The 25939-nt window shown below is 38.2% G+C and overlaps 1 protein-coding gene across 3 annotated transcripts in view; it reads right to left on the reverse strand.

The window, feature by feature from the left end:
- Nucleotides 1-25939, reverse strand: part of Cltc (clathrin heavy chain) — a 55580-nt gene that overhangs the window by 14675 nt on the left and 14966 nt on the right. For all 3 annotated transcript variants that reach the window (XR_015630942.1, XM_087573831.1, NM_019299.2), the window contains 16 exon segments: nt 25053-25260; nt 21659-21927; nt 21160-21321; nt 19580-19693; nt 19078-19251; nt 16265-16462; nt 15061-15261; nt 12287-12439; nt 11729-11851; nt 10310-10447; nt 9562-9726; nt 9292-9472; nt 7883-8046; nt 3126-3251; nt 2376-2518; nt 1877-2111 (listed from right to left, as the gene is read on the reverse strand). Coding sequence is in view for 2 of the 3 variants with exons in the window: in XM_087573831.1 (XP_087429957.1) it covers nt 1877-2111; nt 2376-2518; nt 3126-3251; nt 7883-8046; nt 9292-9472; nt 9562-9726; nt 10310-10447; nt 11729-11851; nt 12287-12439; nt 15061-15261; nt 16265-16462; nt 19078-19251; nt 19580-19693; nt 21160-21321; nt 21659-21927; nt 25053-25260 (2754 nt within the window). In the remaining variant the exon portion in view is untranslated.

Consider the following 25939-nt stretch of genomic DNA (forward strand, 5'->3'; position numbering starts at 1 on the left):
ATTTCTTTATCCTCCTCTACTTCTCACATGCTAGAATTACAGACACACACTCGCATATTTAGCTTATTTTTGATGTTCAAGCACTAGTATTGTATTAACTTTAAATCATAGCTTTGTATTACACTCTAATACAGGTCTGGTTGCCTTCAAAACTTTCTTCCAGTGTTTCATTAGATACTGAACACTTTTCCATACACCTGCATATAAATATGTATCATCTTTGAAAGCACATACAAACACAGATAAGTTTCTAAGATCTGACCACAGAACAACGCTAGAAGCAATCTTCAGGGCAGAACTCAGTTACTAACGGCATCTTTCATTAAAAAGGGTGGGGGCTGCCTGGAAAAATGGGCAACTCTAATCTGGGAAAGTTGCACAATGAACCTTGAAGTTCATCAACAACCAGGCAACAATGTGAATGCTAACAGAAATTACAGTAATGGACTGTAATTCAGAGTACAACAGGAGTCCATAAATCCGAGAATACTGACGAATAAATATGACAGAACTTTTTTTCAGTGCTGTGATTGTAATCAGGGCCTCATTCATGCAGGCCCAGTAACTCTAACCTGTAACTGGTAAACAGGAGAAAGGGCTACAGTAGTCATCAACCTAGTAACAATGTCTTAGGTTACAAAGGCCTAGTAAGCAGGGACAAGGAGAAAGGACCTGTGGGTGAGTGTGCTCATTTCTTTACCAAAGTACTCCCGAATGGGAAGTGGACAATTCAGTGGAGACTGGCAACATAAAGAAAGAAAATGGCAGCACAGAGCAAACATTATTTAAGCAGTATTCCAAGTAGAGATGTATGATCTAAAAATCTAATTATTGAACCATTATTGAAATACTTGATTTTAGCTGCAAAGCAAAGAAATGATTCAGGGAAACTCAGAAATGTTTTTCTGCGGCCAGGCATTCAGCACTGCAGGAGGAAGAACCAGAGGCCATACATTTATATGAAATGTACAGGGGTCAGCAATATGGCTTAATAGGTAGCTTGCCACCAAGGCTGATGACCAGAGTGGTTCATGAGACCCACATACATTGAGGAGATAAAAGATTCCCACTAGTTGTTCTGACTTCTACATACTTGTGCACAAGTAATAAATACTTTAATTAAAAAAAAAATACAGAACAGGGAAATCCACAGGAGTTGGGTGTGGTTTGGCAGCTGTGAGGTTCTATGAGAAGGGAGTACATGAAGATTTACTAAAAAGAAGCTCTCCTTTCTCAGTGCTGAGAGCCTGGAAAGTGGGAGTGTTGATTTGCAACACTCAACTCACTAAAAGCCACTGAGATGTTCACTTAACAATGGAAAATTTGATTATGCACTTATTTCACAGCAACAACAACAAAAAACCTAACTAAATACAAATTTCAAAATGAGTTTTAGCAAACGTATTTATCATTTAAAAACAAACAAGTTTCCAAGGACTGATTTAGAATAAAGAGGCTGAAGAGTGGACACAATGGTGATGGTAAACTACAGAAAACCCTGACAACACTGAAACCAAACCTTTCAGAGTTTCTTGTTACCCTCTGACTGACTGTTGCTGGTATCTATATAAAGATACGTCTTCATTCCTAGAAAGTAGAACCCGATGGATACAAACCCGTGAGGAATGTACTGTGGCTGAAATGCTATGTTAAGGTACGCTTGAGCGTGTACAAGAACACAAGCAGAGCTGATACAGGCCAAATCAGCAGAGAGTGAGTGTACAGACTTGCGTTTACTACTATCTCCAAACACAGTTTTAAAATAGCACCCATCTGTCCAAAACTGTTCTGTATTAACTAAAAATCGTATAGAAACTCAAACAACTAGTTAAAAGAAATACAGACGTCTCTGTCCCACTCAGCAAGCAGTACTTACGTTGATTAGTTCCAGATCACACTGGCCACGTTCATAAGCAACACAGGCCAGATGTGGGTCTCTCTTCTCACAGTACTTTCCCACGACACGACTGTCATAGTAGGGGTTTTCACGAAGGAATCTCTCTGGGTTGTTATTGCTGTCGATGTATATTTTGGCTAACGCATTGTGTGTAGCAGGCTCCTCACAGCCCTCATGAATTCTAGCCTCAAGCCAAGGAAGAAGCAGCTTCAATCTAGTAAAAACAACAGAACCCAGACAGACTGTGTTAAAAACAGCACAATCTTCTCATAACTATAGAGATATAGTCACATTTCAGGAAAATACACTAACAAAAACCTTTCAACTCTAAAAGCGAGCGTGTCACCCTTCTGTTAGCTGCCTCCATAAATTTACCCCATGTGTTGAGTGGCCGCAGTCAGTCAGCTGTACTTCAACTCTTCCTGCACTATCAGAAGCCACAAACTTATGTGCTATAGGAGAGGAAACAGTACCACACCTGTTTCTTTTCTCAACTTCAGCAACAAGCTCATCAGTAGAGAATTGACCTCTCACAACAAGAATCAAATTTTTAATGACATCTTCAGAGCAGTCAACATCCAGCAATCCTCCAATAACCACAGGAAGTCGACTTGGATTTACCTATGTTGGAAAAAGAGAAAATAAAAAGAACACCGTTACATGAATAAGCAAAACTGAGGCAAAAACATAAAGACCATTTCTTCTGTTAAAGCCCTGTTTTTAAAATTAGTAGTAAACTATGAATCCAAAATTATGGTTAGATGAAGGAAAAGTCTACCTAGAAAGACCTCATAGTCTACTAACAGGCAGGCAAGCGCTCACCCTAGTCTCTCATGTTGCTTTGGTTGATCAGTTCCTCCTAAGAACTGCTCCAAATGTTGAAGTATACAATAACAACAGCAGAGATGACTGTGACGATTACTAAGTAAAAAGTCTCAACACCGGCAGCACTGCCTTACGAGAGTATCTTGAAGTTGATAAAAGGTTCTAATACCTAACTTAAGACATGTGCTCTGGGCTTCGATTCCTCAACTTTGCAACCCTTTAGACTACAGTAGTTCTCGCACTTAATATTCTAGCATGGATGTTAAATTTTAATCAAAGAAAAGACTGAGCTGGGAAAACATGGAAAGTACTCTAGCAGGCCATTCTTACCAGGCACAAAATTTTGAGAAGAATTCAAAATACTGTAGTGATGTTTAAATTATCTAAATCCCAAAGCACTTACTTTCTGGACATATATCTCTATGTACTTCTGAAGACTGTTTCTGTATAAATACAGCACCAGGTCATGGACGAAGTCAAAGCGGTCACAGACGATGATGAGTGGCAACTGATCTGTGAGTTTCGCCTCCTGAAAGAGGAGAAAAAGAAAAAAGAAACTTCAATTTCCTCATAGCATGAATAAAATATGAGAATCCTTTCTGTGCTGAGGGGAGAAGCTTACATAAACGTAGCTCTTCTGTTAAAAGAAACAACCCCCAAGGCTGAGTGTACATCTCCCCATTTCAAAACATTTTACAAAGTACAGCTTAGATTCACAAACAAAAGACCAAGCCCTTCCCATGCACATCCTTAATAAATAAATTAACAAATTAAGATTTGTGAGCCACCAGCAGCAGTACACAGGTTTTTAAAATCACTACGTGGGCTCTTTCACTAATGAAAAACCCTTCAGCTGAATTTGGCGGTTGATTTAGTGACATTCTCACATTGGTGGCACAAATTCTCACATTTGTTTCAAACTACTCATTTATTTTCTAGCCTCCCCAATGCCAAGCTCTAATACCAAAAAAACCCAGCTGCTAACAATCTATTACAATTAAATCTACAAAGAACACTGTAATAATGGCCGTGAATTAAACATACCAACGAATTTAAAGAAAAAGATCTTTAAATTGCCCATTGCTTTTACCATTACAAAGACGAGGCTACAGTCCTACTTATAGACTGACAGAGATGTTATAGACAGGCAGGTAAGGGTAAGACCTGTGTGGGGCAATTACCTGATACATGTCCTGTTATATTCCACAGACATAAGGTATAGCACAAAAAACAACAATTTCCATCAGGAATTCATTTATACACAGTGACACATTCCTCAATAAATGATTCCTCTAAGAGTTGACTAAGGAAATACAAACTAAGCAGGACAGGACTTTCCCCAGTGGTAGCCACTCCCTTTAAAGCTTGGAACAGAATGCCCTGGGGATGGGGGAGTCTGGGTTGTTTTTTTTTAATCCCCCTTCCAGTACTGGGGATTAGGCTGGAAAGTAATCAGACAATAAAATGGTTCTTAAGACTAAGCTCTGCCACCCAATTATAAATCAAATGATTAATCCATGAAAAGTTCAGAAAATACCAAGGAAATTTTGTGAGCTATTATAAATTTTAAAAAATGAAAATCGCTAAAACTGTGAAATTAGAGCCCAACTGCAGGCTTCACATGAAGGAAAGTCAAAGCACGTGAGGCCTTACTTCAGAAATGAAAACACTGTGCTAACGGCCACTTCAATCATTTCTAGAAAGGATGTCTACTTCTATAAATTTAAAGCTCCCAGGCCAATTTTTCCTCTTAAATAAACATTTAGCACATAAAACATAAGCTTCATCAATTAGGTGAAAACATGCAAGCAAGTTACTTAGTTCATTCCTAAGTTTTCCTGTTTAGCCAAACCTTCACAACAGTTCATGCATAAAACCGATGCTATACGTTTCTAAATATTTTATTTTAATTATGTGTATGGTGATGTGCACATGAATACAGGAGCCTGCAAGGGCCAGAGGCACTGGGTGTGCCTGGAAGTGCAGGCACTTTGTGAAGAAGCCAGCACGCAGGGGTTGGGAAATGAATTTAAGTCCACTGAAAAACCAGCCAACACTGCTAACTGGTGAGCCATCTCTCCAGCCCCATGCTCTCTATACACGTTAACCATTTACTAAGTTATTAACCATTATTGTTAGCAACTGTTTTAAGACAAAAAAATGGAATTGTGTAAATACATACACAAGTTTTCTACAACACAAATTTAACAACTATTGTAAGCAATCCTCTGTATCACGGAACCTGCCTCCCAGTGGGGAAAGGTGAGTTTGCGTCAGAGCAGAGTATTACAGCGAATGCAGAGCAGGGCAATGGAGGAGGACCCCGTTCAGAGAGCCTACTGTTTGTTTGCCTATGTATGTGGAGGGCAGAGGACTTCAGGTGCCATTCCTCAAGAGCACTGTTCACTTACTTAAGAGAGTCTCTTCACTGGCTTTGAGAACACCAAAAGATCCACCTTAGCTAGGGTTACAAGCATGAATTACCATTCTCTCCTGGGTTCTGGAATCTAACCCAGGCTTGCAAGGCAAGCACTTTACTGACTAAGCTAGTTCACTAACTCTAGTAGTTTCTATTTTAGGTCAAGTAACTTGAGAAAAACCTCTTATGACGTTTGTTCAGAAACCTGAAGGTCAAGGAGTAAGCCATCAAGGTCTTAGAGAAAGAAAAACAGACAAACAAACAAACAGTCTAGGGCAGACACAAAGCTTCCAACAGCCAAGGGCCAGCAACAGTGAGTCATCCAGGGAGACTGAGGCAATTGCAAGAGACAAAGCATGGCATAAAGGGGAGCAAGGTGTAGACCGTGGGTCTGAAATACTGTCACAGTAAAAGAGCTAGAGACACTCTTAGTGTGCTAGTCAAATAATGCTAATAACATTGTTTGGACTTCTTTGTAGGTACTTTAACCTTTTATAGGTTCTAAGAGAAACTTAGGCAGGCTAGTACAGAGCTACTGAATGAATAATCTTCTCATCCCTCACAGTGTAGTTGGGCTTTGTTTTCTCCAGACATTATCTAAGTATGTTGCTAATGCTAGCTTTGGACTCATAACCCTTCCTGCCTTAGGTTTCTGAGGGCTAGGATTAAGGAAGACCTGTAACATTGGTCCACACAGGCTACTGTTTTCGTATTGTGTCATAATGCACTGTATTACACTGTTCTATTTATTCATTAATGTACTGTATATAATATACTGTGTATAATGTGCTGTGTATAATATACTGTATATAATGTACTGTATGTAATGTGCTGTATTACACTGTTCTATTTATTCATTAATGTACTGTATATAGTGTACCGTATATAATATGTTGTGTATAATGTGCTGTGCATAATGTACTGTGTATAATGTGCTGTATATGATGTACTGTATGTAATGTGCTGTGTTACACTGTTCTATTTATTCACTAATGTACTGTATATACTGTGCTGTGTTACACTGTTCTACTTATTCACTAATGTACTGTATATAATGTGCTGTATATACTGTGCTGTGTTACACTGTTCTACTTATTCACTAATGTACTGTATATAATATGCTGTATATACTGTGCTGTGTTACACTGTTCTACTTATTCACTAAGATCACTTTTCTGAGACAGGTCACATATACTCCAGGTTGGCCTCAACTTCCAGGTCCCTCTGCCTCAGTCTATCAAGTGTGGGTGTTGGGATTCTCTGTGTTCCCATATCTAACTTAAATGTTAAAGAATTACAGAAATGCTTCTTTAATCTTTCGAATATCGTACTCAAGTTGTAATAGTTAAGTTTACTTCTGGTTTAACATAAAAGAAAACTCAAACATTACCTCCTAAGGCTAAAGAAATTTAAAGAAAAGAGTTCAATTACAAAAAAGAAGTTCAACCAAGAAGTACTAAAAAACAAAAGCAAAAAGCCCCATAAACTGCTTGAGACACCAGAGGAAGTGAGCGAGCGTTGTCCTGTGAGATGGTGGGGGTGCGTCAGCGGCACCAACAATTCCTTACATTTGGCAAGTTTCTTGGGATCCTAGAAAGTTTGACATTATCATGCTAGCTCGGATCCCCACAAAAGTCATGGGGCTAAGTATTTTTCTGGCCTTTCGTAGATAGATAGCTACAGACATCTAAGGCAGAGGCTGGAAGACGGCTCAGTAGGTAAAGACACTTGTATGGAGACTAACCTTCTGAGCACTACAGCACCAACACCAACACCAACACAAAATGAAAACATAAATAGATGTTTAAAAAAAATGTGAAGAGTAAAATATAAGAAACCTTAGCCAAGAATGATATAACACCCAAGGCCAGCCTAGACACTGTAAAGTGAGATGATCTCAACAAAATAGGAAAGAAGACTCAAGAGTAAGAGTGCTTGTGTAAATGTGATGATCTGAGTTGGATCCCTGGGTCTTACAGGATGGAGGAGAAAACTACTACCTATTACCCACATTCTTCTCCCCACACAAAAAAAATTTGAGGCAGTAAAAAAACAAAATATAAAACTACCTTTAAAAAAAATAAAGGAATCAAAGCATTCTAAGGACTAGAGGCAAGTCACCTCTTTTGTACATATTAATAATGTACACATTACAGGCATGTGTCACAGCCTGGGCAAAGAGCTGAATATTCTAAAATATGATCAAGAACAATTTTGAACTGTTTTTCTTTCTTTTTCTTTTTTCTTTTTTCTGGAGCTGGGGACCGAACCCAGGGCCTTGCGCTCGCTAGGCAAGCGCTCTACCGCTGAGCTAAATCCCCAACCCCTTGAACTGTTTTTCTTAAACCAGCCATAGTGGCACACATCTTAATCCCTGTACTCAGGAAGCAGGGGCAGGCAATCTTCAGTCTGATCTACACATTGAGTTCTAGAATAGCCAGGGTTACAGAGTGAGACCCTGTCACAAAAGAAAAAGAGAGAAAAAAAAAAAGGAAGTTCTTTGAAAATCAAACTTTTTCCTTCTTGTTAAACAGATGGTTCTTCTTAGGTACTACTTACTAATTTCCTTCCTTATTTCTTAAGAAACCACAGAGTATTAAGTTTAGAAAAAATAACCCAGCACAGAATTGAAGACTGCTAAGATTTTCAAATGTAAGAAAAATATTTTCAAGCATGACTGAACCCTTGTAGAACTGCTGACCTTAAATCTATCCAGAATCATGTAGCTTAAAGCCACTTACCTTGAGGAAATTCTTGACGCGCTCTGGATCATAGCAGTTGCTCTCTCTGCAGATTCTTTCCACCTCTTTGATTTGTCCAGTCTTGCAAGCCGCCTGAATATATTTAAAGTGCACATCTGGGTCTTGACTGAAGTTAACAATGGACCCCAGAAAATAAAAGAGGCCTTAAAGAAACAAAAGTAACGAAATTAAGGAACATAGGCATGTTTCCTTATCTGTCTGTCTGTCCATCTGTCTAAGTCAGGGTCTGACTGTGTAATCCTGATCTCTTTATGGAGTCCTGGCTGTCCTGGATTTTGCTGTGTAAGCCAGATTGGCCACAAACTCAGAGATCCTCCTGGCTCTGACTCCAAAGTGCTGAGATTAAAAGCCTGGCTATATTTTTAAGGATGATGGAAAATGTTCCTAGTAAATTGGCTGCTTTATAAGTTTAGTAAGAATACAAATTAATCCAGAAACCACTTGAATGAAATACAAATTGATATAAACTTCAATCCCTACAGAACAAAAAATTCAGTTTAAAAGTATCTTCCCAAGTGTTTTAGTTTTTGAGATGATTTGTTATATAGTTCAGGATGTCCCTGAGTCCGTCATCCCCCTGCCTCATTTTCCTGAGTGCTAAAATATAGGAAAGTGGCCACTGTACCTGGCTCTAAAGCTTTCAAAGGGGCAGCTACTCAATAGCAGAGCAAATTTATACCATGCCTCCTATGAGAGACTTTAAATGAAGGATCACAGACCATAGTGCTGCCCATAAGAACTTGCTGCAGTGATGACCTTCACTGTCTGCCTTAGCCACTAACCTCCCATGGCTCACCTCAAATGCAGCTAGACTAACTCTAGAAACGTTCAATTATATTTTAATTATTTAATTGAATTTTAAATAGCTATATTCTGTTAGTAAACAAAATCAAAAGAAACTGCATATCATACCCCTTCTATCTAGAGCTACAGAGAGAGAGAAGGTTAAGGAGGGACCAGGATTGAGTTAGTGATTCTAAGAGCTACCTAACAAGTGATTAACCAAGCACAATCTGGATGAATGCAACTTAGTGGGGTGATAAGTGGGCGCACACACAGGGCAGCTGCACAGGGTAAGCAGTCACCCAGGGAGAAGCACAGCTGGGTGAATGAGGTACAGAGTGCCCTTGTGAGAAATACTATTACAAGAGCCAGAGCTCTGCTTGCACTATTACTGTAATTAGTCATTAGTATTTTCATCTTCTATAACACAAGGACAATACATAACTAATCCCAAATTTCTGCCTTTAGTTCATAAAATATCCAAGCAGGTGTTCTTCAACCCTGTATATAGTTATACAGGATCCCATGCCCAGAAGACATATCCCATAATAAATGTTTTTCAGAAAGACAGTTTCCAACAGCTTGATCGATACACTCCTAATTACCTTCAAAACTCTTGAATGACTCGAAGAGTTCAATCAGGGACTGAGTTGACAGCTGTTCATGATATTTAGAAGCGACCTGAACACAGATCTGTAGATTTTGACGAATATTAGCAGACAGCATGGCTCTGAGACATTCTAGGGAATCTTCAACTGATAAGGACCCAAAGTAATTCACTAACCACTAGAGGAAAAAATAAATGAACAAATTAATAATTTACTATCACCCAGTACAAACACACTAATCACAACTAACGGGTAAGAACAAAATACCTCGGGGTTGAGAAGATGGGTATGAACGACTGCTCGTTTTATATCATATAAGTCGGTGAAATGTTCTAATGCACGCTGCAGTAGGCCCGCCTTCTCACACAGCTGGGCGATGTGAGCCCGGTCATAGTGGGTGAACATCTGATTCCCTAGAATGGCATCTGCAACCTAGAAAGCCACAGACGCAGATGAGCTTGTTTTTCCTCCTCCTTTACTTCAGCACATACCAACACCCAGAAAGTACATTAAGATTGAATACTGAGTAAATAAAAGTATGAAGTATCAAAGAATACTAGCTAAATTATCTTAGGAAATAAACATCTTAAAACTAAGTGACAATTTGTGAACTTCTGCATAATCAACCACAGGACTGGAGGCAGATTTAAAAACATGACAACTCTGCTGGCTACATTTTTTTTGTCAACTTGACACCAGTGAGGATCATCTTCAAAGTGGGAACCTCAAATTTGAAAATGAGGCAAGTCTGTAGGGCCTTTTCTTGACTAATGATGGGGAGAAGGGAAAGTCCAGAAAGTCCACCAGGAAAAACACTACCCTTGGACAGGTAGTCCTGGGTTACAAAAAACAGGCTGAGCAACCCAATAAGCAGCACTACTCCATGGCCTCTGGCCTCTGCCTCAGTTCCTGCCTCCAGGATCCGACCCCTGCCGTCCCTAAGTGAAGGAGTGAAGTTACTTTGGTCATGGTGTTTATCGCAGAAGTGGGAATCCTAAATAAGATGAGCACATACTTGAGGTGCGTGCATAAGGTTCATCTCAAGCAATCGCGTCTGCAAAGGACCTTCAGAAGGGCGATTATTCTTCAAAGCATCAAGTAAGAAGGCAGTACATTGTTGGATTAGATTGTATTCCATAAAGACATCCACAATCTATTAAAAGAGAAAAATCAGATATAAGATACTATTGAAGGGGGAGGAGCTGCAAGATCAAAAGGGTGATCAGTGTAGGGGAAAAATATGAACAAATGACAATGTACAAAACTCCATTTTTACTCAATAAAAATTAATTTTAAAACTCCCAATTGACAACATATACATAAAATTAATGATATTTCTTGCATAAAAATACAAAGAACAAGTTTGACTTTTTACCAATTCTTTTTTCATATTTACTTATTTTATAGGTGTGAATATATATCACATATACTTTGAGTTTCTGCATGCATATATGCATGCATTTCACATGCATGCCTTATGGTCACATAGGCCAAAGATGACAACATATCCAGTGGAATTAGAATTACCATGAGTTACCATGTGGGTGGTGTGAATCAAACCTGGGTCCTCTGTAACAACAAGGGCTCTAAATTGCTGAACCATCTATCTAGACCAATACCAGATTTAAAGAATATTACTTATACACCTAGCCTCATATTTAAACCAGGTATATGGGTATGCCAGCTCACACCTAAAAATGCCAGTATTCAGGGAGCAGCAGTAGGAAGTTCCAGACCAGCCTGGTCTCCATATGAATACCAGAATTAGAAAGCTATATGAGATTCTCTGTCAAAACAAATTAAAAGTAAAATGTGATTGAAAAATAAGTTCTCTTAGTTTTTAAAAAGTTTAAAAAAAACTGAAGGATACACAATATGAAATATTGGGTTACACATTCTCTATGTCCGTCTCCCCACCCAGGGAGGACACAAGTTTGTGTTTTATCATTTATATATACCACTTCTTGGCTTTTCGACTAAGATAAAGTATTTCATTTTCACTTATCTTTCCCTAACCAAAGTGGTATTTGTTTTATTTTAAAACAGTAAATATTATATCTATTACTATTTACTTAAAAACAAAAAAGTTCTTCTGTGACAAGAACTAAGTGACTATTGGTCAGTGGACAGAAGCACTTGTATGCAGGCTGACTCCTGAACGCAACCAGGCTGCAAAAAGTGCTCTCAAGTTGTCCTCTGACCTCCACACACGCCATGGTGCACCTCTGCCTGTATCAATAGTTAGGATAGATGGTATCTTGCTGCCTATTCTTTTGCAATATGTTGTGGTAAGATATTCGGGGTTTGTTCATGCAGGCACACAGGAATATAATTTCTGTCAGTTAAAGTTTAACTTATTCTTCTGAAAAGTTTGTGAGACTCAGACTCCCCACAACCTCCAACTCCTTGAAGCAGAGTTTTAAGATGTCATTACCTGTGTGATATCAGCAAGAGGTTCTTCGTCCTGAACTAACATTTGGGCAAACTGCTGTCCTTGATCTGGACTGATCCGCATGACATTTCTCAGGAGAAAGATCCAGTCTGGAGTATAGCCAACCTACAAATAAGCAAAGATGTCAATCATGCCACAAAGTTACATTTTTAAAGCATTAAAGTCTTTTCTACAATAAAATATTATTCACAGAGAACTACTGGTGACTATAAAACTCTATACTTTAAGACATTCGGTATGACCACTGTGGTGACAAACTTGCTAGAAGATAACTCTATTACTTCTTGTCAATGAAGGACAATTTCAAAACAGGAACTAACACATGTTTAATATGCCTCCACAACCTTAAAATTGTAGTTGCTTTCATGAATTAACACTAGGTATAACTCTACATATGACAGTTAAGAAGGAACTTTTTATTCTTTTCCAAGTAGTTCAAAGTTTAAAGAAATTCACCACAAAAAAAAAAATGCATCAAGTTAAGGCTAATTTCTTTGTTTTTAATAAACTTGTATTGATAATTTTTCCCACTGAACTCACTTTTTTAGCATATAAAACAATCTTCTGGACTTGACCTGTCTCTGCAAAGCACTGGATGACTTTATTAGGGACATTGGCCCTGAGGTATACACTCAGTGCTAACGTTGGGTCCACAGATTTTACGAGATCACCCAGTTCTTCAGAACATTCCAGCTGCCAAAGGAAAAAGAATTTTGTTAGTGATCTATTTGCTTTTTAAAAACGTGTAGTTGATACCATTTTTCTATAAATATAACTCATATAGAAGATACTTAATCAATTTCTAAAAAGGATAAATATACAGTGTTTGTGACTGATAAAATCTGGATACTATATGCACAGTAACGACTGTCTAATTCTCCAGAACTACTCCTTAAAAAAAAATTTTGCTTTGGCCAACTGAAATTTTGCTTTTAGGTAGTTCCTACTACCTTGTTAATGTACATTTTCTTTATAGCAGAATCTTATACATCTAACTTTGATATTCAAATATTACAGCCATGTTTCAAAAAAATAATATCACTGGTTTTTCTATTTACGTGTGTGCCCACAGAGAGCAAAGGAGGACATGAGATCCCCTGGAGCTGGACTTGAAGGTGACTGTGAGCCGCAGGACATGGGGGCTAGAAACCAAACTCAGTCTCTAGAAGAGTAATGGAGGCTCTGAAGCAATATGCCGTCTCGCTTCAGTTCCCTGGTCATACAACTTCTGATGCAATATTCTCAATAAAAAATCAACAATGCCAGTTAGCCTGTAATAGTAACATTTGGGAAGCTAAGGAAGGAGTGCAAGACCTGCCAGTGCCACAAATAAAGACACTGTCTCATTGTCTCTAAAAAAGTAAATCAATTAACTGTAGAAAATAAGCCAATAACCTCTACTTATAGTAGGATTATTTAAAAATTATAAGGGTAATTTTTAAACTAGGATATACATTTTACAATTCAAGAGCCTTAGGACGCATCATTTATCTTTGGTTTTAACTTTAGGATGAGATGGTTAGGCAGGACACTAAATGTACAAAGTCAAAGAGATACGAAGTTTACAATTTCTAGGTAGTATACAGCAGACACCTCTTCAAATCTGCTTCCTAGGAGTTCTGCTTTGTATGGTTTTTCTAATTTTTTCCCCCAGTTTTGGGAATTGAACTTATGGCTTTGTATATCACAAATAAATTAGTCCTATGACATTAACCCACAACCCCCAGTCCAATTTTCCATTCTTCTTTCTTTCCTTTCTTTTGGGGAGGGGAATGGGGACAAAAAATCTCACTATGTAGACCAAGCACCCTCTAAGTCAGTCTGCCTCTGCCTCTAAAGTGCTAATTACCTACACTGTGTGGGTTTATGTACATATACACACATGGCTGCCCGAGACTATAGAGGTCAGGATCACCCTGGAAGTTAAAGGCAGCAATGAGAATTTGTGCTGGGAATTTAACTTGAGTCCTCTGCAAGAACAGTATGTATTCTTAACCACTGAGCCGTCTCTTGAATCCTCTGCAGGAACAGTATGTATTCTTAACCACTGAGTCGTCTCTTGAGTCCCAGAGGTAACTTTTTAAAAATAGTTCTTATAAACTCATGTCAATCTACACATTTTATCTGAACATGCTAATTGGGAAATGAATGAATCTTACTACAAATGAGCCCTCATGACTATCAATGAAAGGTAATGATATTCAAAAACTTAATACCCCATTACATAGGTCATCTCAGTTATCCTGGCTGCTCCCATCCTGTTAGACAATTAGAAGAGCTTTCAAAAACGTTAGCTTGGCTATTCTTGAGGAGAGAATGGTATATGTCAAGCCTCTCAAGTCTGACGTACTGTTCTCTAGTACCCTGAAGACAAGTCTTGCAGAAGACAGGCTAAGAAACTCATGATTCTGGACCATACCAATGCCACCAACACACATAGATGTTGAAAGGTTTGCTATCTTGATGAGTAATCAGTCCAAGAGTGCTACCTCAGCCCTGACAATGGCATAAAACATAGCAACACAAACTGCTATTTTAGGCAGGTAGGCAAGAAAGCTTGCTTGCATAATTATATAAAAAGAATAATTACAAATTGCTTAAAACTTGTTTGTTGGCCTACAAATAATATTTATTGCTTGTTTTTCACTCTTCACCATTAAAAAAAATGTGCTCTGCAAAACAGTATGAAGTGCTGAATATAAGATATACTTGACAGCACAAAAAGCTAGTAAATGATAATATATTTATATTGACATATATAATATGAAAAAATCATAAAATATTCTTCACAAAAGACTCCCATTTATACTCTTTTAAATGCTTTTTCACATCAACAGAGTTTAACATTCTATGAAATCACTGTCAAACAAAACCTCAGTACATTAAATTCAGCCAGCTTGGCTGTCACATAAACATATGAATGACTCAACATTTTACATAACATGTACAATGTTGATGGCAGTTTATAAGTTCTTACAGCAAGCAGGAGTGCTGGGCACGCACATCAAGTGTGGGATGTAGAGGACCACATGTTAAGCAATGTCAAATACACTGACAAACATGCCTGTACAATGAAGGAAGCTTCTCGTGTTAATTTTTTCCAAGGCCAGACCAATAGTAACTTACTTCTAGCCCAGGAGTTTTAACTACCAAGCAATAATCCTGGATCATGTGTTAAGACGGCAAGGTCTGTTTTTATTTCCACAAACAACAAATAACAGATGGAGAGAGATATTTTGGTAGAAACCAACAATTTTAACCTGCTAACGTGGTATTTAAACTAAAGAAAATCATAATAATGTAAACTAATGTACCTTATCTTCTTTCAGCCATTTCTCCAAAAGTTGTTTCCGCCCTTGCTGAAGGACAGGTCTACATAACTCTAAGGACTCGTATTTGTTCAGCTGGCCTTGGTCCAAAAGGATTCCAAAATACTGAAGCAGAGGTGAAGTTTGACCTGGCTGAGCTGGGACACTCTGGAATCGACGGATGGTATCTGGAGTACGAAGGATTCCCTTTAAAAAAAAGAAAGGTTGAAGACTGACTCCTCAGTGACCCAGTGACAGGAACAACCCTCCATGTCCTTAGGGCAATCTGAACCACGTGGGTGTCCTATTGTCTCCACATTTTAAACAGTCGCCACATAGTGCAAAGGTTCAATAAAGCCTGTCACATCTCTGGTTCAATGACACAAAATTATTCAAAATCAGAAATCTGTTAAGGTAATTATGTCAACATGTGAAAGAAGCATAAATAGTCTTCCCCAAAGAAGACGACACCAATTGATTATCTACTATCAGCCATGAAAACAGAGAAGCAGGATTACAGGCTAGGCAGGTTGTACTTATGTCTTTAGGAATATATTCACATACACATGGATATGACCATGACGAAAAGATCATGAGTTTGAAAGAAACAAGGAGGGGTACCTGAGAGGGCTTAGAGGGAAGAAGGGGAAGAGGAAAATGATGTAATTATATTAAAATCTCAAAAACTAAAAACAATTAAAGGTGAAAAGAGATAAGCACATTAATGAAATAGTAACCACTAGTCATTAAGTCAAGTTCAGTAAGTACAGGCTTCATAACTGACACTAGTTAGGAATGCAAGCTATCAATTCGGTTCAACATGAACTGACGTAAAGGCTAAGGGAATAAATTCTGCTCATCTTCTGACAACTCTACAAGCTCAAGACCATCCATTTATTGATAAACTGCTCCAATTAAAAATAGATAGCTATCAATTATGTATGAACCCAAAGAGTGTTGCATTTTAGTAGCTGGACATAATTCGACCTACATCAACTATATGTCTGCAGCTCTACATATCCTTCTAAGATTCTGCATTTTTACACACTAAATCTAGAGACACTGAGAATTAATTATCATATTCTATCAAAGGAAAAATGTAACTGGAAAACAGTTAATCTTACAGAGCTGGTTCCTCTTCTAATAGTATCAAAAGCAAAGACTACTAAGAATATCTTGGCACAGCAACTTTAATTTCATGACTGTTTACCTTCGGTGCATTAGCAGCCACCTTTGCAGCCTCTGAGTAGTTTCCCTGGGCGAAGAGAGCATTAAATTTCCGGGCGAAGAGCTCTTCTGCACCAGCTAGGTTGTTCCGCACAGCCATTCTCAGAGCCAAATCAGGATTTTGTAGGACATTGGTGATGTAAGGAATTATGTTCTCTTCTTCCACACAAACTGATAGGACCTGCAGTTTAACCATCAGAGAATAGTTTCATTGGGTTAAATCTGTTTAGACTAAGTCACAAGGTAATTAACTATTCTGACAGTTGCCTGTTTTGCTACCATGGTAATTTGTAAAATCTAGGCTATCAATGTGTATCACAGTGTATGGTAAATTATGGAAGGAGCTCTAGGTTAAGTTTTACCTTTAACCCCAGAAGCAGAGAGAAGGAAGGAAGCCCTCAAGGTTCTTTAACTCCTGATTATTAAATCATCCCTAACCAACTCATTCTTAATCTTTTTTCATCAGAGATACATACAACTAAATAGAGAGAGGGGAGACCTACTTACTTTTCAAAACCACCTTTGGATGGTGCTAAAAATACAATTAAACAAAGATAAACCCTGAAGAAGAAAAGAAACGGAGACAGCACGCAACTTTAATTCAGTATACAAAATGTTAACAAAAAAATTCTCCATCACAGGGACTCAAGCACCTGAGCCTGGAACTGAGGGAAGGGAGGATTCGCCTAGTCATAAACATAGCACTTCTCAAAGACTGATTAAATGAAAAACATTTACTTTTGGGAAGAATATATATACTAATCTGGAGGAAAACCAGGAAATGACAAAACCAATACAACACTACCTTTTAAAGAATTTTTACCATCTAAGAAAACAAAATACTTTCTGGTAGCATTTTTTCATAATTTCAGTACAATACTCACACAGAAAGAGAACTACTTGCTAGATAAGATGGAGAGTTATCAAATATCCCAAATTCAGAACAGCTAACATCAATTGTACATTACCCTACCCAAATGGCTAACTTCCCAGACACAATAATAGGTATTTTAATATATGGCCTGTTGATACTAAATATTCTTAATACTTAAGAAATTAAGTAGGATGCAGGTAGAATTCTTATCTCTATAGCTGATGGATCCTGTCTTAGGGATAACAGGAAAGAAACCCCTATTAAAGGGAGTTTGTCAAATTTGTAACTAAAATGGATTTTTCACATATATTTACTTCTTTTGATACTAAAAATAAACACATCTAACTAGCTCTAAATCAAGTAGTTCTTATGAGACACTATTAAAAAGGTTTTGTAATTATGCATTGTATGCATTTATTTGGGTGATCAAACTTTTACTTTAAAGATGAAACTGCATATGAAAACTAAAAACAGGCTGGAGAGACGGCCTTGAGGCTGAGAGCGCATGTATAAACACACACATCCTAACATGTTTGTGGAGGTCAGAGACAACTTGGAAAAGTCAGTTCTCTCTTTCTACCACGTGAGACCAAGACATCACACACGGCTTACCACGCTTGCTGACAAGAGATCACACACGCTTGCTGACAAGCACATCTACTAGCTGAGCCAGCATGCTGGCCCCCAATAATCTTTTTAAGTAAATTTTATTATGTGTGTTTGAGACCTTTGAAATAATGTCACATGATAAATAGCAAATGGTCATAGTAAACAAAACTAACATCACTCTGTACCTTTTAAAATTACATTTATTTGGGGCTGGGGATTTAGCTCAGTGGTAGAGCGCTTACCTAGGAAGCGCAAGGCCCTGGGTTCGGTCCCCAGCTCCGAAAAAAAGAACCAAAAAAAAAAAAAAAAATACATTTATTTATTGTGTGTGCGCATGTGCATGTGTGCTCTAGTGTGTGTGTGTATGTATGTATGTATGTATGTATGTATGTATGTATGTATGTATGTATTGGTTGGTTGATTGTATGGGTACATATGTGTGTTCCAGTGCATGTATGTCCCTGTCACAGTCAGAGTACATGCAAGAGTCTCTTTCCTTACAACATGCAAGTTCTGGGGACTGAACTCAAGTCACTGTTAGCAGCTGAGCTGTCCTAACTGACCCTCACATCAACTGTTTAGTTTTATAGAGACAGTTATATTGTATTTCTATATCCTGGGGACTGAGGAAATGGTTCAATTCATAAAGTGAAAAGACCTTATCTCAAAAACTAAAATGGAGGAGAGACTGGAAGAGATGTCTCACAGAATAAGAGAACTTGTTCCTCTTGCATAGGACCTCGATTTCGTTCCCTACACCCACATGGTGGCTCACAGCCCTCTGTAATGTGGGGAACTTGATCCTCTCTTCTGATCTCTATAGCTACTGCATAAACAGAGTACACATATGTGCAGGTAAAACACTCAAGACACAAAAAGTAAATCTTAAAAAAATTTTTTTTCTTTCAAAATGAGGTGGAAAAATAAGATACCTAGGGTTGGGGATTTAGCTCAGCGGTAGAACGCTTGCCTAGCGAGCGCAAGGCCCTGGGTTCGGTTCCCCAGCTCCGAAAGAAAAAAAAAAAAAGATACCTGCTACCAACCTCTGAGACAGACACACACACATACACACACACTCACAAATATATTTTAGTTACTTTAACCTTTACATTGAACAGATGTCAAAACCTATTAATCCTACATATGCTGTTCTATATTTTATGTCCTTTGACCTTTATCTCATTTCTTCTCTTTACCCCTCCTCCGCCCAAATTAAGAACTCTTTTCTGATATCCAAAATTACCTTTTAGGGAAAAAAAAGCGCTAATGATAATGTCTGTTACTTAAATGCTTAAGTTGCAGGGTTTCCTTACTTGTCCCTTTCTGTTGACTCCTATTATTCCAGCTGTGGCTTCATGAGGAGCAGTAACAAAGATGGTTTCTCCACTGATTCTGTTCATGTAGATGCACGTGCCAGTCTCAAGGTCATAGAGGTGAATATAACCATACTTGGTAATCAGGAACACCACGTCATGCTTTTCACTGATCTGAACAGAAAAAATAAACACTTTTATAAAACTCCGACATGAAGCTTAAAGGAAAAAATGCTGAAGTAATATTAAGGTTTCCTTCATTATAGCTTATTTAAATGTGTGATAGCTGAAGCAAATACGTAACACACAAGAGCATGAGTAACATAGGCAAGACAAAAGAGCACATCGTTCTGACAACTTAAGGTGACCCAATTATTACATGAAAGCAAGAGTATTATTTTACCAAGTTTTATGAATAATTTTTATTTTAGAGAACTACTTATACCAACTGTGAACAGGATATAAATTAACTTAAGATGAGATTTTTATTTTGATAAAATACCTGCATTGCAACAGGAAAATCATTTTGTGCTTCTGGAGGAAAGAAGACATCCACTGCCTTCTTTGGAAAGGGTTGGTTTCCTGTGGGTGGTGTACCAACTTCAATGATATGTAACTGTTAAAAGAACATAAAATCTATTATCAACCTCAATCATGTATCACTTGGTCATTGCACGTTTTTTGAAGCCAAGTGAAAATAACCGACTGTTGTATGGTAGGTGAACTGTATTTGATCCATCTATAGTATGGGATGCTTCTCCATAAATTAAAACTGAATGGGGCAGGATGATCTCAAAGTCACACATTTCCTATACGATTACTTTGTTTTTGAAACAATGTCTCACAATGTAGCCCAGGATGACCTAGAAAAAAAAAAATCAGGACCAGGCTGGCCTAGAACTCAGAGAGATCTGTGTGGCTCAAGTGCTGTGCTGCCCGCCCGCCCGCCTGCCATACCAAGCTCAGTGCCATTCCTAAGGAGGTAGGAAGTGGGTGTGACTGTAAAGTCATGCTGAGGCTGACGAGATGGCTACGCTGGTGAAAGCACCTACGGAATAGGCCCGCCACCTAGACTCAACCCCTGGAAGCTATGTAACAAAAGCCAGACACAGCTGTAATCCCAGCACTCTTAGGACAGACTCACTAGAACCTCAAGTGCTAGGATTCCGATGGCTGCAATCTCGTTTTTCATTGCTGAAAAGTACTTACTAGGGTGACTGGGGTGGAGAAATACAAAGCAAAGATGAGGTTTGTCTTTTTCTGACGTGGGGACGGAGAGGAAAGTAGTCAAGCTCTGGTAGAGAGTAGGGCCAGTATTACATTTTAGAGGCCACAAACAGTTGTTTCCATGTCTCTCAAAGCTAGCATGCATGCCATGTGACCTTGCCTATATAGACTTCAAAGAGGGAGTTCAGGACATCAGGTTATTTTAAGACTGAGGGAGAGTCTACTCTGGAAGCGAAAATAGCAGCAAACTGAATCACCAGGCCCCCAGCAGTGCAGGCCTAACAGAAGCACAGTTCAGAGATCTGCAGCGTGACTTCTGCCTGGAAGCCTGGCTACCACCCAGTTTTGCTTATTTCTCCTTTCCCAAGGTTAGTTATACAGCTGTCCTACTACTGCCAGGTATCCTGTGCCTATCAATAAGTTTTTATACTCCAATCAACCAGAACTTGTTTCTGCTGTCCTCAACTAAGAATCCCAATACAAAATACTTTAACCTGTCTCGGTAATTTCATATACAGCTAGAGATGAGGCTCTCTAAGCTGCTGTCCATTTCATCTACCTCAAGTCACCTAGGGAATTTAAAAAGGATGACTAGACTTCATCTTGGGCAGAATGGTCTAAAGGTCTATAATCCCAGCACGCAGAACCTGAGGCAAGAGGACTTTCTTCAGAACCAGCCTAGGGTATATAACAAGACACTGTTAAAGTAAGATCCAGAGATAGTAGGATTATGAATACTGTTTGTCAGGCACCACAAATCTGAACACTATGAAGCTAAGGAAGAAAGAGGAGTATGTTTAACTTAGATGACAAGAGCAAAACAGACTCACTGAGATAATCATCGAAACAACTTACCTTCCCCCCTGCCTGACCCCGCACAGCAAAACAAAATAACGTCGATTCTTCTGCGTTTCCTTCCATCTTAAATTGTGCAAAACTCGCCGCATGCCCTTCAATGGGCTGAGAGACTTTCCTGTCTACAGAATACAGCTGCATAGCTCCAACCACGCGATTTTGCTGCCAAAAAACATACACACACAAAAATAAATAAATAGACCAAAACTTTAGAGATCCAATGGCCCAAAAGATCTCAGATTCCATTAGTGAAACAGTTACAACAGCCTGTGGCCTTCAGTTGTACTTGTTAGTCTTATTGTAGACTTGATACTCAACTTCAAAAGTTTAACTCCAAAATTGTCTTGTTAAAGGTTAATGTGAATAAAACATGTCTCGCCCCGTCATCTCTTTACCCACCTTACTACAACGATACAGATTCACTCTGCAGCACACCGACTCCAAAATAAATTCCAAAACAGTTTCTCAGACCACCTTGTCAATAACTAACAAGCGATACCTGTGCAGATATGCCAGTCAGGAGCAACCACTTCTGCTTAGCATCTGTACGGTAATTGATGATCTGGCACCCTGCGAGGCTGGAATGACGATCAAACATCTTCACTGGCTGAGACTCCCCCTCCATGCTCCAGTGATAAACTGCATTATCCGTAACAAGAGCAACCGTATTCAGAGAGATCCATTTCCAGAAGGTGACATCATCGGTCATGGTGTGGGCCTTCATTTTACTTTTCATTTCAATGTTAAATATCTGTAGAGTTTTTCCAGCTGAATACAGAATTAAAGAATGAAAACAAGCAAAGTTTAAAATTAATTAATACCTGGCTACACTGGCCCTTAAGTGCCAAATAATGTGGTTTTGTCCTGGGACTAAAGGATTGCCACATTATTCACATTGCCAAAACTACAGCCTCTGAAGAGATTAACAGCTGAGACCAAGCAAATCAATGTACATCTACACCTTTAGGCAAAACTATTATTCTAACGAACACATCAGCAATACTATAAACAGATGACTTCTACAGGATTCTACATCCCAAATGAAAATGAGACGAAGTAATAGCTTTCTTACTGATAAAAACAAAGCTGTAACTGTCATTGCCTACTTAGCTCACACATAAACTAAGGTATCTGTATATAAAAAGACAAAGCCAATCCAATAGAAACACAAGGAGGAAATATCCACTTTTTAAAATGCAGTCATCTCTCACCCAACTTGATTTTGTGGAAACTGCGTTTTGAAAAGAAGTTGTACTTCAACTTTGCTGGGTCACCATAGTGCATGCTACATTTAACTGGTCTAAGATACAAAGGGAAAATAGAAGTGCTGGAGAAAGGAGAGGGAGACAGTGAGGAGGGTAGTTTCAAATGCTGTTAATATACTGGAGATGAGAACAAAGTTCAAGCTTCATCCAGTTAAGACAGTAAGTGTTTAGTAAAAGGAGGATGAAATTTGCACTTAATGTTAAAAGTCCAGAGTCAGATGCAAGGGCTTATACTTGTTGTTTGAAATTTATCATAGTTGGAAAGGTGATTTCACTGAAATCAGCAGCAGCCAAAGCCCACAGCTATGACTAGGCTATGAAGATTAATCCTCGGAGACTGAGGACAACTCTGTTCCTGAGCCACAGAGAATCTGGCTCCTAAAGGACAAAAGCTGTCAGAGTAGGAGGGTGACAGGGGAGGTGGGAAACAGACAAAGCCTAAAGCTTTGTTCCACAACCCATCTTACTACATAACAAAGCCTTCTTCTATAAGACAGAGTGTATGACTCCCAACCCACACGGTTTATAATCCACAACCAGACTGGAGAAATTGTGAAAGTTACAGTCCTGTTTATAAAAAGAAAGCATCAAGTTTAAACTGGCTTCAGAGGGAAGCAGGATTTTTAAGAATTTGCTTTTCGTTACTGCATCCACCAACCTCTAGATAACTAGACTTTGATTCTGTTCTACACAAAGGGGGCTGGACTGTGTGTCTGGGGAAGGGAACAAGGGGTAACAGACAAAGTATAACACACTGTGTTGCAAAGCTTTTAAATTTTTCAATTATTCTTTTTATAGAACAGGACAATGACTGACACAATCTAATTTAAGGGAACTCACCATCTGCACACATAAGAAAGCATTAAGAAATGTGATAAGATAACAGTAACATTAAAAATAGAAAAGAACTTGGCAAAATTTAACTGCTGGCCTTTAAAGAGAGAAGTGTGATGTATGCAAAGCACTTGAATTCAAATGATTTAAGGAGACTGAAGGACATTTTAACACTTTAAAACATAATGTACTTTAGATAAAAGCAAAAGGTGTTATGATCACAAAATATCTGGTCATAGGTAAAAGGTTGAATATCCTTCCTGAAGATGAGATCAATTTTGCCTGACACAAATTTTGGTGTTTTGCTGATTATATTATTCTTGGCTCCCAACCTGCCAGTAAGACACTCCAAAATGTTCCAAAATCTGTACCATGAAACCAGAAAGTTCAGGTTTCTAATCTTTGGCTTTCACATTAGTAATGCTCAAGAATAAAATCTATTTAAAGATCCCAAATCTACGTCTGTGAAATACGCAGCAGGGAAAGGCACTTGCTACCAAGTCAGCCACACAGGGTGGAAAGTGAGAATAGACTTCCCCAAGTTCTACTCTGACCTTCACATGTACACCCCACACGTAAACACACAAAATAAACAAAATTTTATAAAAAGAATTCTAAAAATCTCAAAGCTAAAAAAGTTCTCAATACTTCTAGACCTGAACATTTCTAGTAAGAATTATTCAAGATGGTTTTTTAAAGATAAAACAGGCTGGGCATGGTGTTGTGTGTCTATGATCGCAGCACTAGGGAGGCAGAGGCAGGTGAATCTTTATGAATTTGAAGCTAGCCTGGTCTAATAGCAAGATCAGACCCTATCTCACCAAAACAAAACTTTAACACCAAATCAGGCCCCCAGTTTAAATGATGTGAAGAAAAGACAGGTTAAAAAGTTCAACACCTCTAAAAACTCATCCACACTTTATATATTACTGGGAAACTGAATTCTCTTTCTTATCAAGAAAAACAAAGGCTAAGACATAACTCAGCATTAACCACCTGCAAACCTGCCTAGCATGTGTGCAGCACTGGATCCAACCCCTAACTAAAGCACCAAGAAAAAGGAACCAGCTTTAAATGCCATCTCAAGGGTCTGGCAGTTTGGCCCCTAGACTTCTTAGTAACTTCCAGTCCTCTATTATACCTTCATTCTAAAGTTCAAAGGAAAAGAAATCAGGTTCTCAGATAAAATGAGATTGTTTAACTCTATTTATATTGATCCCCAGCATTGTTCCTTGTGGAAACAAGTTAGTATGACTGGGACTGGTTTAGATTCAACTAAAATAGATAGATAATAGATTTTTAAACAGTATACTTGGTATTCATTAATTCTTATTCTCCTCCAACTCTCTCTAACCAGTTTAAATTCCCTTTTTGCACTTAATGATCTAAGTGAAAAGAAGCCTAAACTATAAAAAGGCACAGAATGGAGAAGCCAATTGTTAAAATAACCTCTGAAATGTTTAGGTCCTAATACTGTTATGATTTATTGCAGAATATTAATTTCATTCCCCTGTACAAAATACTTTTAGCCTTTTATGATATCAGATATAAAACATAAATGTATTTATCCTAAAACTTAAAATTATTTCAAGTATATCTATTCTACAACATTTCAGAGAAACATTTAATGTTAAAATTATGAATACTAACTCAATCAAGTCCAGGATTAATTTCAACTTTATAGATCTAATTAAATTTATTCAACATATAAAAGGAAAAGTACAAATCAATAACTTTATTTGCATACAACACACATAAGAATCTCAAAAACAACCCATCCGCAATCCCTTATACCTTTCAGTGCAATCACTTTGCTGGCAGGATTCATGATGGCACTGTCTGCTGAGATTGGTCTTCGAATCGGATTACTTGGATCATTCATGTCAATGATCACCACCTGAGCCTGCTCTCCCACTTTTTCTCTAATGCAGATGAATTTGTCTGACTCCATAGTCAGGGTACTGAAGCCAATGTTTGCTGGGTTGATACCCAGGTTCTGGAGCTAGAGAAAAATATATAGACCATGTTACCAAACTTGTAAGTAAAATTTGACATTCATATATTATCATTATAAACCTAATTTAACTATCAATGCAAGACCAATAGTGACAATAGTGAAAAAATGTAACATCCAACTGCTCTGGTACAACTTAAAACTATGGAGGTAAGAGACGAAGGAAAAGGACAGCAACTTCTGAGGGCTGGCACTTCTGGGTCAAGGGATTTACAATCATTGTGTTTCTTGGTGAATTTTACAATCTTTGAACTGTTGAACTTACCGTCTCTTACCCTCATTAACATTTAACACAATTATTTATCCACTGCATTAGTCTTCAGGGATCTGTAGTTTAAGCTAAGTCATATTTTAAAAAGGAGTAAAAGATTTAAAAGGTCAGCATTCTTGAAGAAACAGACTAGCAGCCTGAGCAAAGTTCCACACCTCTGCAGAGTCAAAACACACTCTACTCATCTTCAAGGAGCCAGGCTAGAGAAATCTCTCCAGGAGCATGTGCTAATGCACAGGGGTATTCAAATGTATGAGATACTTTTAAAAATGCCATAAGAGTATAGACTAGGAAAGGCTTGAGCAAGGAATAAAGATTATACGGAGACACAAGAAAGAAATGCTTGCTTGACAAGCTAAATTTACCTCTCAAGAATAGGGATCTTGAGGCTGGAGA

The sequence above is a fragment of the Rattus norvegicus genome, chromosome 10, assembly GCF_021556685.1.
Source record: "Rattus norvegicus strain SHRSP/BbbUtx chromosome 10, alternate assembly SHRSP_T2T, whole genome shotgun sequence".
NCBI classification, from domain to species: Eukaryota; Metazoa; Chordata; class Mammalia; order Rodentia; family Muridae; genus Rattus; species Rattus norvegicus.